We start from the raw sequence: 13,187 nt of genomic DNA, 5'->3' as shown, positions 1-13,187 counted from the left end.
GTTACCCTTGTTACCCCTTGTTACCCTTGTTACCCTTGTTACCCCTTGTTACCCTTGTTACCCCTTCTTACCCCTTGTTACCCCTTGTTACTCCTTCTTACCCCTTGTTACCCCTTGTTACCCTTTTTACCGTTGTTACCCCTTGTTACCGTTGTTCCTTTTCGTTACCGTTGTTACCCCTTGTTACCCTTGTTACCCTTGTTACCCTTTGTTACCCTTGTTACCGTTGTTACCCCTTGTTACCCTTTTTACCCCTTGTTACCCTTGTTACCCCTTGTTACCCCTTGTTACCCTTGTTACCCCTTGTTACCCTTGTTACCCCTCGTTACCCTTGTTACCCCTCGTTACCCTTGTTACTCCTCGTTACCCTTGTTACCCTTTGATACCCCTTGTTACCCCTTGTTACCCCTTGTTACCCCTTTTTACCCCTTGTTACCCTTGTTACCCTTGTTACCACTTGCTACCCTTGTTACCCCTTGTTACCCTTTTTACCCCTGGTTACCCTTGTTACCCTTGTTACCCCTTGTTACCCTTGTTACCCCTTGTTACCCCTTGTTACCCTTGTTACCCCTTCTTACCCTTGTTACCCCTCGTTACCCTTTTTACCCCTTTTTACTCCTTGTTACCCCTTGTTACCCTTCTTACCCCTTGTTACCCTTTGTTACTTCTTGTTACCCCTTGTTACCCTTGTTACCCTTGTTACCACGTGCTACCCTTGTTACCCCTTGTTACCCTTGTTACCCCTGGTTACCCTTGTTACCCTTGTTACCCCTTGTTACCCTTGTTACCCCTTGTTACCCCTTGTTACCCTTGTTACCCCTTGTTACCCCTTGTTACCCTTGTTACCCCTTCTTACCCTTGTTACCCCTCGTTACCCTTTTTACCCCTTTTTACTCCTTGTTACCCCTTGTTACCCTTGTTACCCCTTGTTACCCTTGTTACCCCTTGTTACCCCTTGTTACCCCTTGTTACCCCTTATAACCTTTGTTACGCCTTGTTACCCTTGTTACCACTTGTTACCACTTGTTATCCTTGGTACCACTTGTTACTCCTTGTTACCCCATGTTAGCCTTGTTACCCCTTGTTACCCCGTGTTACCCTTGTTACCCTTGTTACCCCTTGTTACCCTTGTTACCCCTTGTTACCCTTGTTACCGTTGTTACCCCTTGTTACCGTTGTTCCTTTTCGTTACCGTTGTTACCCCTTGTTACCCTTGTTACCCTTGTTACCCTTGTTACCCTTTGTTACCCTTGTTACCCCTTGTTACCCTTGTTACCCCTTGTTACCCTTTTTACCCCTTGTTACCCTTGTTACCCTTGTTACCCCTGGTTACCCTTGTTACCCTTGTTACCCCTTGTTACCCTTGTTACCCCTTGTTACCCTTGTTACCACTCGTTACCCTTTTTACCCCTTTTTACTCCTTGTTACCCCTTGTTACCCTTGTTACCACTCGTTACCCTTTTTACCCCTTTTTACTCCTTGTTACCCCTCGCTACCCTAGTTACCCCTTGTTGCCTCTTGTTACCCTTGTTACCCTTGTTACCCCTTGTTACCCTTGTTACCCCTTGTTACCCCTTGTTACCCTTGTGACCCTTGTTACCCCTTGTTACCCCTTGGTACCCTTGTTACTCCTTGTTTCCCCTTGTAACCTTTGTTACGCCTTGTTACCCTTGTTACCCCTTGTTACCCCTTGTTACCCTTGTTACCGTTGTTACCCTTGTTACCCCTTGTTACCCCTTGTTACCCTTGTTACCCTTGTTACCCCTTGTTACCCCTTGTTACCCTTGTTACCCCTTGTTACCTCTTGTTACCCTTTTCACCCCTTGTTACCCTTGTTACCCCTTGTTACCCTTGCTACCCCTTGTTACCCAATGTTACCCCTTGCTATCCCTTGTTACCCCTTATTACCCCTTGTTACCTTTGTTACCCCTTGTTACCTTTGTTACCCCTTGTTACCTTTGTTACCCCTTGTTACCCCTTGTTACCCTTGTTACCCCTCGTTACCCTTGTTAAGCCTTGTTACCCCTTGTTACCCTTGTTACCCTTGTTACCCCATGTTACCCTTGTTACCCCTTGTTGCCCTTGTTACGCCTTGTTACCCCTTGTTACCCTTGTCACCCCTCTTTACCCCTTTTACCCCTTGTTACCTTTGTTACCCCTTGTTACCCTTTGTTACCCTTGTTACTCCATGTTACCCTTGTTACCCCTTGATACCCTTGTTACCCCTTGTTACCCTTGTTACCCTTGTTACCCCTTGTTACCCTTGTTACCCCTTGTTACCATTATTACCCTTGTTTCCCTTGTTACCCTTGTTACCATTGTTACCCCTTGTTACCCTGGTTACCCTTGTTACCTCTCGTTACCCTTGTTACGTCTTGTTACCCCTTGTTATTCTTGTTACCGTTGTTACCCCTTGTTACCCCTTGTTACCCCTTGTTACCCTTGTTACCCTTGTTACCCTTGTCACCCCTTGTTACCCTTGTTACCCCTTGTTACCCTTGTTACCCTTGTTACCCTTGCTACCCCTTGTTACCCAATGTTACCCCTTGTTACCCCATGTTACCCTTGTTACCCCTTGTTACCCTTGTTAGCCTTGTTACCCCTTGTTACCCCTTGTTACCCCTTGTTACCCCTTGTTACCCCTTGTTACCCTTGTGACCCTTGTTACCCCTTGTTACCCCTTGGTACCCTTGTTACTCCTTGTTTCCCCTTGTAACCTTTGTTACGCCTTGTTACCCTTGTTACCCCTTGTTACCCCTTGTTACCCTTGTTACCGTTGTTACCCTTGTTACCCCTTGTTACCCCTTGTTACCCTTGTTACCCTTGTTACCCCTTGTTACCCCTTGTTACCCTTGTTACCCCTTGTTACCTCTTGTTACCCTTTTCACCCCTTGTTACCCTTGTTACCCCTTGTTACCCTTGCTACCCCTTGTTACCCAATGTTACCCCTTGCTATCCCTTGTTACCCCTTATTACCCCTTGTTACCTTTGTTACCCCTTGTTACCTTTGTTACCCCTTGTTACCCCTTGTTACCCTTGTTACCCCTCGTTACCCTTGTTAAGCCTTGTTACCCCTTGTTACCCTTGTTACCCTTGTTACCCCATGTTACCCTTGTTACCCCTTGTTGCCCTTGTTACGCCTTGTTACCCCTTGTTACCCTTGTCACCCCTCTTTACCCCTTTTACCCCTTGTTACCTTTGTTACCCCTTGTTACCTTTGTTACCCCTTGTTACCCCTTGTTACCCTTGTTACCCCTCGTTACCCTTGTTAAGCCTTGTTACCCCTTGTTACCCTTGTTACCCTTGTTACCCCATGTTACCCTTGTTACCCCTTGTTGCCCTTGTTACGCCTTGTTACTCCATGTTACCCTTGTTACCCCTTGATACCCTTGTTACCCCTTGTTACCCTTGTTACCCTTGTTACCCCTTGTTACCCTTGTTACCCCTTGTTACCATTATTACCCTTGTTTCCCTTGTTACCCTTGTTACCATTGTTACCCCTTGTTACCCTGGTTACCCTTGTTACCTCTCGTTACCCTTGTTACGTCTTGTTACCCCTTGTTATTCTTGTTACCGTTGTTACCCCTTGTTACCCCTTGTTACCCCTTGTTACCCTTGTTACCCTTGTTACCCTTGTCACCCCTTGTTACCCTTGTTACCCCTTGTTACCCTTGTTACCCTTGTTACCCTTGCTACCCCTTGTTACCCAATGTTACCCCTTGTTACCCCATGTTACCCTTGTTACCCCTTGTTACCCTTGTTAGCCTTGTTACCCCTTGTTACCCCTTGTTACCCCTTGTTACCCCTTGTTACCCTTCTTACCCCTTGTTACCCCTTGTTACCCTTGTTACCCTTGTTACCCCTTGTTACCCCATGTTACCCTTGTTACCCCTTGTTGCCCTTGTTACGCCTTGTTACCCCTTGTTACCCTTGTCACCCCTCTTTACCCCTTTTACCCCTTGTTACCTTTGTTACCCCTTGTTACCCTTTGTTACCCTTGTTACTCCATGTTACCCTTGTTACCCCTTGATACCCTTGTTACCCCTTGTTACCCTTGTTACCCTTGTTACCCCTTGTTACCCTTGTTACCCCTTGTTACCATTATTACCCTTGTTACCCCTTGTTACCCCTTGTTACCCTTGTTTCCCTTGTTTCCCTTGTTACCCCTTGTTACCATTGTTACCCCTTGTTACCCTGGTTACCCTTGTTACCTCTCGTTACCCTTGTTACGTCTTGTTACCCCTTGTTATCCTTGTTACCGTTGTTACCCCTTGTTACCCCTTGTTACCCCTTGTTACCCTTGTTACCTTTGTTACCCTTGTCACCCCTTGTTACCCTTGTTACCCCTTGTTACCCTTGTTACCCTTGTTACCCTTGCTACCCCTTGTTACCCAATGTTACCCCTTGTTACCCCATGTTACCCTTGTTACCCCTTGTTACCCCTTGTTACCCTTGTTAGCCTTGTTACCCCTTGTTACCCCATGTTAGCCTTGTTACCCCTTGTTACCCCTTGTTACCCTTGTTACCCCTTGTTACCCTTGTTACCCCTCGTTACCCTTTTTACCCCTTGTTACCCCTTGTTACCCTTGTTACCCCTTTTTACACTTGTTACCCCTCGTTACCCTTTTTACCCCTTTTTACTCCTTGTTACCCCTTGTTACCTTTGTTACCCCTTGTTACCCTTTGTTACCCCTTGTTACCCTTGTTACCCCTTGTTACTTCTTGTTATCCTTGGTACCACTTGTTACTCCTTGTTACCCCATGTTAGCCTTGTTAACCCTTGTTACCCCTTGTTACCCTTCTTACCCTTGTTACCCCTTGTTATCCTTGTTACCGTTGTTACCCCTCTTTACCCTTGTTACCCTTGTTACCCCTCGTTACCCTAGTTACCCCTTGTTGCCTCTTGTTACCCTTGTTACCCTTTTTACCCCTTGTTACCCCTTGTTACCCTTGTTACCCCTTGTTACCCCTTGTTACCCCTTGTTACCCTTGTTACCCTTTTTACCCCTGGTTACCCTTGTTACCCCTTGTTACCCCTTGTTACCCTTGTTACCCCTTGTTACCCCTTGTTACCCCTTGTTACCCCTTGGTACCCTTGTTTTCCCTTGTTATCCTTGTTACCCCTTGTTATCCTTTGTCCCCATTGTTATGCCTGATTACGCTTGTTATTTCTTTTTACTTCTTGTTACCCCTTGTTCCTCGTTGTTGCCCTTGTTACCCATTGTTACCTCTGATTACCCGTGTTACTCCTTACCTTCGTTACCCTTGTTACCCCTTGTTACCATTGTTAAGTCTAGTTACCCTTGTTTCCCTTTGTTGCCTTTGTTACCTCTTGTTTCCCCTTGTTACCCTTGTTCCCCCTTGTTACCTCTTGTTACCCTTGTTACCCTTGTTACCCCTTGTTACCCTTTTTCTTCATTGTTACTCCTGATTACCCTTGTTACCCCTTGTTATCTTTTGTTACCCTCGTTATTCTTTGTTACCCTTGTTATTTTTTGTTACTCTTCGTTATCCTTTGTTACCCTTTGTTACCCTGTGTTTTTCCGTTTTTTACCCTTGTTACCACATTTGGCTTATAATATTCGAGCAGAAGACTGTTGTTTCGATTTACATTAGCAAAGAAATATTGGCGCATCACAAAATTGATGGGCTTTAAGGAGATGACAAATTCTTTTTTAGTTGTCCAAGTTTCTTCAATGTATGCAAGACAGAAGATTGATCATTGTGCAGGAAGCATCCAAAGGAGTCGATCAAATCACTACAATCGTCTGGGAGAATCCTGAGTAAGCTTTGATAGTTTAATTATTCTGCCAGAAAAAAGGTTTTAGGCCGAGGTCGTCTGCACCGAATGTAACATTGTTAAACTTGTTGGTGAATTAATCTGTTCACGAACTACCTAACTTTCCACCCACTGATTTTGTTTGTTTGTTTGTCTTTTTCATGTCACTAAGATTTCGGCCCTAACTAAATTTAGTCAAATTTGCAAATAGACCATTTTAGCTTGTATGTTTTTTCTTTTCATTTCAGACCAAGTGATGGTACCTCAGGGAAATGTTTCTTTGTATGTTTTGTTTTCCAATTTCAGACCACGTGATGGTACCCCAGGGAAATTTTTTTTATGTATGTTTTGTTTTCCAATTTCAGACCACGTGATGGTACCCCAGGGAAATGTTTAGTGATGGTACCCCAGGGAACTGTTTAGTGATGGTACCCCATTGAACTGTTTAGTGATGGTACCCCAGGGAACTTTATAGTGATGGTACCCCAGGGAACTGTTTAGTGATGGTACCCCAGGGAACTTTATAGTGATGGTACCCCAGGGAACTGTTTCTTTGAAGTGTCGTCTGATGCACGTGCATATGTATTCAAAAGGAAAATTCCCCTGAGAACATCACGTGGTGCGAATAATAGGCCATTTGCACGATGACGTCAATTTACTACTACGACCAGAATCCTTCAGGATTTTGCTTTCTTGTGCAAATTAGGGCTTTTGTTTTCGAAGCCTCACTGGGAATACCAAATTAGAATATGAAAGAAAAAACGAAAAAGGATTCTGGTCGTAGTAGTAAAATGACGCCATCATGCAAATGGCCTATTGGGAAAAAAAGACACCAGCTTAAAAGGTCTACTTAGCAATTATTGGAGGAGGCTGAATTATGTTCTGCATAATTCTTCACATCCTACGAAGGCCGAATTCAATAATTGTTTTATTATTCACTCAAAATATTGGAACAAGCTTACTTCCTCGTATACTTTTTGGTTGGCCAGTGTTTTGCACAGTTTCAGGATATAAACACAAGTTTATCTTGCATATACTTCCCAAAAAATAGATAACATCCATCGAGCAATATGTTGTGCGTGTTTTTGTTAATTTCCTTCCGTTCAGTTTTAGTCAGAAATTCAGCTAATTCGTCTTCGGATAGAGGGGTGAACGCCATTTTTTTTGTTCACTCGTGAATAAACAGCTGGGCTTCCGCGCCTTCGAAACGAGGTTGATCGATGTTCTATTGCCCATGTAGCCTGGTCTGCAAATCAATATACCATTGATCAGCCACGTTTCCAAGTCAATGTACCATTCAGTCGATGGTATATTGCTCGTATCTTCCAAATTTGGTCCACATCAGCTAGTTATGAAGAATTAGCCAGGGGTTTTGAGCCAATCAGAAACGGTGAAATATTTTGAATGAATAATAATTCACCTTTTGTCATCACCTATTGCCAGTCATCAAACCCAAGACGAAAATTTTGTCACATTTTCTGACATATCTTGGAAATCAATGCCCATTTGTAAAATCTGTCCTGTTTTCTATCCTGGCTTTAATGGCAGACTGAAGTATGAACAGTTAGCTGAACTGTTTATTTTTCAAGTGATAACCCGTGTTTCTTGTTTATCTTTGTAACGCGGTCTACTGTTCTTTGTTGTCTGACTCTTAAGAGAAAAAATTTCTTGTTAAAGATTAAAGGATTTTAAAGCAAAGAGACCAGTTGTTGAAAATGCCACAGAAGTTACTTCCCTTCCCGCATCTGCAGGAACACAAACAGAGGTAAGTTTTTGTTCACGTGTATTTCTTTTAGCCGCAAACAAAACAAAGATCACGGAGGAGGATTTATTTCTTGCTTTACGTATGGAATTGGAAAGAGAGTCATGCGACGTAAATTTTACATGCAAAGATTTCATTGATGTTGCCCGTAATTAAGCCTGGTTCTCATGTGCCGCCGATGCACCTGCGATATGGCGGCCGGTACTGCCAGGAATACTGTTCAGATATGAGAACAGAAGTGGCCGGTCACATTGCTCATCCCAGTCTTTATCCCCGGCATGCCTGCGACTCAAGTTCAACTTCGCAGGCATGCCGGAGGTAGAGCTTTGCGATGGCTCAAGTTACCGGCGGCGCATGTTCTCATTCGTCCGAGAAGTGTCCCAGGCGGTACCAGCGGCTACGTCGCAGAAACATAGGCGGCATATTTGAACCAGGCTTTAGCCTCAAGTTCAAGCTAGTTTCAGGTCACTGCCGGTGCCTTTGAAATCTCTTACAAAGAGCGTGTCGTTTCGAAAGTCTAAAAGTCCCGATAGCGACCAACATCAATTTTCTCCTAAAAATATCAATAGACAATCAAAGGGAATTAACAAAATGACCACCACAGAGAAAATGCTTTGATCTTTTATCAAATTCTCTCAACTCATTCTTTAAGGAAATTTATAGAGATCAGTTTGGAGAATTTCTATGTGGATATTGGGGCTTAAAGTCTTAACTGTTTTTATTCTTTTATTTCAGCCTCCGAGAATAGAAGAACTGTTCTCAGTATCAGCAGCAATGCTACCCATATTTTCAGAATTTGGATACAGGTAAAACACGGTCATTTGCATTGAATTTTCCGCAATTATTCTAATTTCGATTTGGATCGTGATAAGAAGCCAATTGGGCTTAGTAGTTAACCTTGAAACTACGAATTAATACACGCTGTCTTGCATTTCTTTAATTGTGGTCGTTCCTGTTATTGGAGGAACATTATAACATGATTTGTTTTTGTTTCTCGCAGAAAAAGTGCAGTAATGAGTCCTTCCGATGTTCGAACAGTCGTCACGAATTATGTGAAATCGCACGAGCTTGTCTCGACTGAAAATAAAAGGTACGTAAGCTTATTTCAGCAATTTATTTTTGTTTTTAAAACGATTCCCCGAGGCGCAAAGTGTTTTCATCAAGGATCCTGTTTTCACCAGACAGAGCAAACACTGTAATGTTTTTAACAAAGGATGAGCAAAAAAACAGGATGCAATTTGCGCTTTCCTCAAAATGTTTATACATGTTCGCCCGCAAACTATATACTTGAAGTGATCGAAATTTTTGTGCAATATCACTGCTTGAGTTCGTATCGAAACGACTTGTATCGAAACAACTTTGTATCGAAACGACTGGTTCTCCTCTCGCACTTTGAGTGTAACTCCAGTGGGTTACAGCTCGACTTTCCAAAAGCTGACCATGTTCTATCATTTCTTGTTCCTAGAATGGTGGTACTGGACCCTACACTTACCAAAATACTCCTTAATAAGAACGAGGATATCGCGTTTTTACCTTGGGATCAACTTATCGAAAGGTAAGTCTAGTTCTTTCCACTACTGATTTACAACTTATACCGCACATGACAATTTGCATAGTTCGCCGTCGAAGGCTCCAACTTGATAGTATTTCCGGACAAGTTAACGTTGCCTCACGGGCCGCCAGAGTTAGACTGCTGCAAATTGCTTTTTTTGTGTTTAACAGGCATGCCGGCTCCGTCACAGCTGCTAACCCATTTCTCCTTGTATGCATGTCTTTGTGTTTGTTTCCCTTATTTGGGCATTTTTTTTCTTCTTTCCGTGTTTTGTATGTGTATTTTTTAGTTCCTAGTTTTATCTGCTAGTTTTCTCTTTATTTGGGGAGAAAGGGGAAGCGGGAAAGATGTGAGAACGAAGGAGAAGCTATGCTACGTCTAAGCATTGTAACTTTCTTAATCACGCGGATTTTACCGACGATTCACAGCAATTAATGCTTTTCGCACGTAGGGTTTCATCTAAAATGAATAAATGCCATCAGATCACGTTTCCAGGGCAAGATCCTTTAATAAGGTAAGTTACTTCTTTGCAAGTAAGTGTAGATGAAAGTTAAGCATACTAATTGGCTTCAGGGAAGTCCAGATATCCTCCTGGAGCTAGTATGATAAAACGATGCCTTTTTAATTCAAAATACAGTCGAACTTCTCGAAAACGACCACCCGAAATGTGCAGTGTCTTGTTTTACCGTCCAGAAGTTAAATGTGGCGTTGAAATATAGCAGTAAACGTTTAATGATAAGAAACCCACCTAGCTGGAGCTAGGATCGTGATACACCAATCACCAACAACCATGGTGGTACAAATAGTTGTACTCAGTGAATCGACTCCATCGCCTGACGAAGACCTGCAGAACGCGGTTGAAACGTCGCGATCAATATCTATGTTACAATCGGGAGACAAACGATTAACCAAACCCTGTATGTACAATAATCCTGTCTCCCCTCTTTTCAGCCGTGTTTTTCTGCTCTAGGAAACTGCTTGGCACGGGCGACGTGTATTTGCTCCAAGCTCTGATTGGCTAAGTGGATTGTTCATGTTCGTTGTAATTGGCTAAACTTCTTATTGCGACTTCTATTGAAAATTGCTGGAATACTTTTTTTTAGTTTGCTCGTTTCTTCTCAATAGGAAAGGAAAGATCGAATCTATCGAAATTAAAGTGGAACAGCGGATGGGTAACAAAAAGGTACCTTTTTTCGTTTTTCTGTGCAGTTTGGTTTTCTCTTTGTCTCATTTTTATATCATACGCTGTCACAGAACAAAAGTGGTCATGAATTTAGTCCAGCTCTCTCGTAACCTGCTTAGGTGTCCCCTTTGGATCTAATAATAGCGGCAGGACTAGTTCAGTCGGTAGAGCGCTCGATTTTAGCGTGGAGGTCACGTGTTCTTTCCCCGGGGACGGACCAATACTCAGGGTCTTGAAATAACTGAGAAATTAAAGGAAATGTCTTTACCCTTTTAACGGCTAGGACTTAGCTTGGCTTCGATGACCAGGTAAAATGATGGTCCCGTATGTATAGGAGACGTAAAAGTAGTGTCCTTTATTTGTACTTTGGTGTTTTAACATTGACGCTTTAGTAAAGTGCGTTCTTTTTATAACCAGTTGTTGTTTACCATCCATTGTGCAGGGATGAAGAGAAAAATCGAGGTTACCGTAAATCCCACGGAGTACGACTTTGACGACCCCAGAACTCGGTAGTAGTAGCCTTGTACCGCATACTATTTTATCGAGGGTATTGACAATGATTTGTATTTTAGGTCACGTTAATCCGGAACCTTGAATTATACGGCATTAGCCCGCAGGAATTTGCTCACAATATACAGTTAAAGGCAGCTTGTAGCACCTCAGGTGAGACCCTCTTTAAGCTATGTTAATTATACGTTCACTCTATATTAAATAGCTTTTTCGCCGGCACGAAAACCATATCGGTTAGGGCTTCTGTTCACTCAGATGAACGGTTGTGGCGGCGCGATTTCTGCGACGGAGCGACGCTGCGCCGCGCCTGGCCTTCTCCACAGGCAACTCCTATTAGAGACCTTTAGATTCAAGGACGAAAACGAGTACGAGTACGAGATTTGACTTAAAATTTTTTCGCCTATTCTCAAAATATAGACTTCCCGGAAAGCTTCATTTTACCATTTACGCTAGAAAAGTTAGCACTGTTATCTTTAGTGAAGGAGGTTACACCTTCTCCCGATCGCAAAATGATAAAACTTCTAACATTTGATAACTTGTTTCCGTTACTTCGACATTTTCGCTAAAACTCGTAGTAGAGTGACGACGGCTACCACGATCTCCCGCAAAAATGAGGCTGGCTCACGCTCGAGGACTACTTACTATTGAGAAAATCTCGTGCTCGTTGTCGTACTCGTCTTAGAATCTAAAGCTCTCTATTGTAACGGTTGTAACAGTGAAGCCTGCGGATGAGGAGGCTGCGCAGTGCCGATCTCTATAGTGGAGAGTGACATATCGGATAGATGTTCGCGCTATACCGGGTAGCCAGCTTTTCGTTTCTCCACACGAAAGTATGTGCATAGCCTTATACTATGAGCTATTCGTGTGCCTCACCGCCAAATGAGAACAGTCCCTAAGAAAGCAGGTTACCCTTCCAGCTGAGTTAAATTGAGCAAGTGTTTATATGAGAAAAAAGATGACCCATCTCCCCCGAGCCAAGAGCTGATAACAGTGCTCGCGCATGCTCTGATTGTCTTGTCTATACCGAGTTTACCCGGCTGGGTCAGCCAAAGTTGTTTTATGGAAAAAAGGTGGCCCGTCTAGGAGGGTGACACGGCGTAGCCGTGCTAACGTTTTGTTTCTTATGTAAACGCGGTTTGTCAATTTTTGTATTAAGGGGTTGTAAGAAAAGTTAGCTCGCCCCGGATAGCTTCGGTAGGCAAGAGATCCTTCTTTCCGAGACATGTGTTCTCCATCAGTATAAAAGGTTGCTAAGTACAGCAGAAAAGCTGCTTTTGGATTAGTTTGGTTCCGCAGTTTTAAAGAAGCTATAAACTAAAGCCATAAGCTAAACCCTAAAACTCATTAGAATCAAAGGAGACCCCGAAAGAATGGTCAAGTGTTGTTTAAAATTACACTACTTCTATGCCTCATCTATGAGCGTATGTATTTGGCTTTCGATGGCAAGGATAAAAACGCAATTCAACTTGAAAAAATGCGAAAAAACCTTTCATACCTTTTTCTTTTAGATTGAATCCTGTGACATCTTTACGTTCTTTTACACTGAGAGAAGCGACTTTATAAATTCAATTAAACAACACTACTTGGTCTTTTCTTCCTTGTAAATACAATTTTCATTCTTCATTAATCAGAATAATCGCCTTTTTTTCACGGATCTTTTCAGTCATGTTAAGTCTACACCAGTCACTAGGCAATACATATCCTCGTCTTTAACTCTTTTCTTTTATTGTATCGTTAGTTTCACAACTACCTGGTAAGAACATTTCCCCTGGAATGCAGGTTTTAATTCAAGGGAACCAAGTTGCCATTGTTGCGAAATTTCTCCTAGGTAAGTGACAAGAAACGCTAAGGGGAATAGTTACAATCTTTGGGTGCAGTGATTTTTGGGATTGTTTGGGTTGACAAGTGTTACTTATGATTGGTCGATGGTATTGGTAGCCTCCCACGCAGGGGCTTTTAGGGGAGCTCGTTTTTCATCCCACCCCTCAAACGCCTGCTCAACCGAAAACAAGATTCCTTTCCCATTGTTTTATTTGCGTGGTAAGTGACCAATGGACGGTTGTGAAATAAAGTGTTGACAGGCTAAACACAACTAAAACGTGACCCTAGAGTTACCGTTTCCCTTCTCTTCTTTCCTTCGCTAAGGTTATGCAGTACATGAAGTATTCTAAAATTTGACTAATTTTTACTTTTGCCATACTGAACCTAACATTTATTAGAGGTCAGAAAGCTTTCCCAGTGTTTCATGCAGATCGAGTAATTATCAGAGTACCCTGCGGTCAAGGTCAACTTTCCAGAATTTGGAAAGTACAATGTGATTGGCTAAGCTTGGGAAAGGAATGTTGTCTTCGGTTGAGCAGGCGTTTGTGGGGAGGGATGGAAAACGAACTCCCCTAAAAAC

At 42.9% G+C, this 13,187-nt stretch overlaps 1 protein-coding gene across 1 annotated transcript in view; it reads left to right on the top strand.

Annotated features, from left to right (window-relative positions):
• Positions 1–13,187, top strand: part of LOC140921901 (eukaryotic translation initiation factor 2D-like) — a 31,374-nt gene that overhangs the window by 17,731 nt on the left and 456 nt on the right. The window contains exons 10-18 of the mRNA XM_073371899.1: positions 5,680–5,783; positions 7,457–7,544; positions 8,277–8,347; positions 8,542–8,631; positions 9,007–9,096; positions 9,545–9,607; positions 10,219–10,276; positions 10,849–10,939; positions 12,525–12,614. Of these exons, the coding sequence (XP_073228000.1) occupies positions 5,680–5,783; positions 7,457–7,544; positions 8,277–8,347; positions 8,542–8,631; positions 9,007–9,096; positions 9,545–9,607; positions 10,219–10,276; positions 10,849–10,939; positions 12,525–12,614 (745 nt within the window). The remainder of the gene's footprint in view (positions 1–5,679; positions 5,784–7,456; positions 7,545–8,276; positions 8,348–8,541; positions 8,632–9,006; positions 9,097–9,544; positions 9,608–10,218; positions 10,277–10,848; positions 10,940–12,524; positions 12,615–13,187) is intronic.

This window comes from Porites lutea, chromosome 12 (genome assembly GCF_958299795.1).
Source record: "Porites lutea chromosome 12, jaPorLute2.1, whole genome shotgun sequence".
Classification (NCBI taxonomy): Eukaryota; Metazoa; Cnidaria; class Anthozoa; order Scleractinia; family Poritidae; genus Porites; species Porites lutea.
The sequence above is the reverse complement of the archived record's forward strand: the minus strand, read 5'-3'. Positions and strand labels throughout refer to the sequence as shown.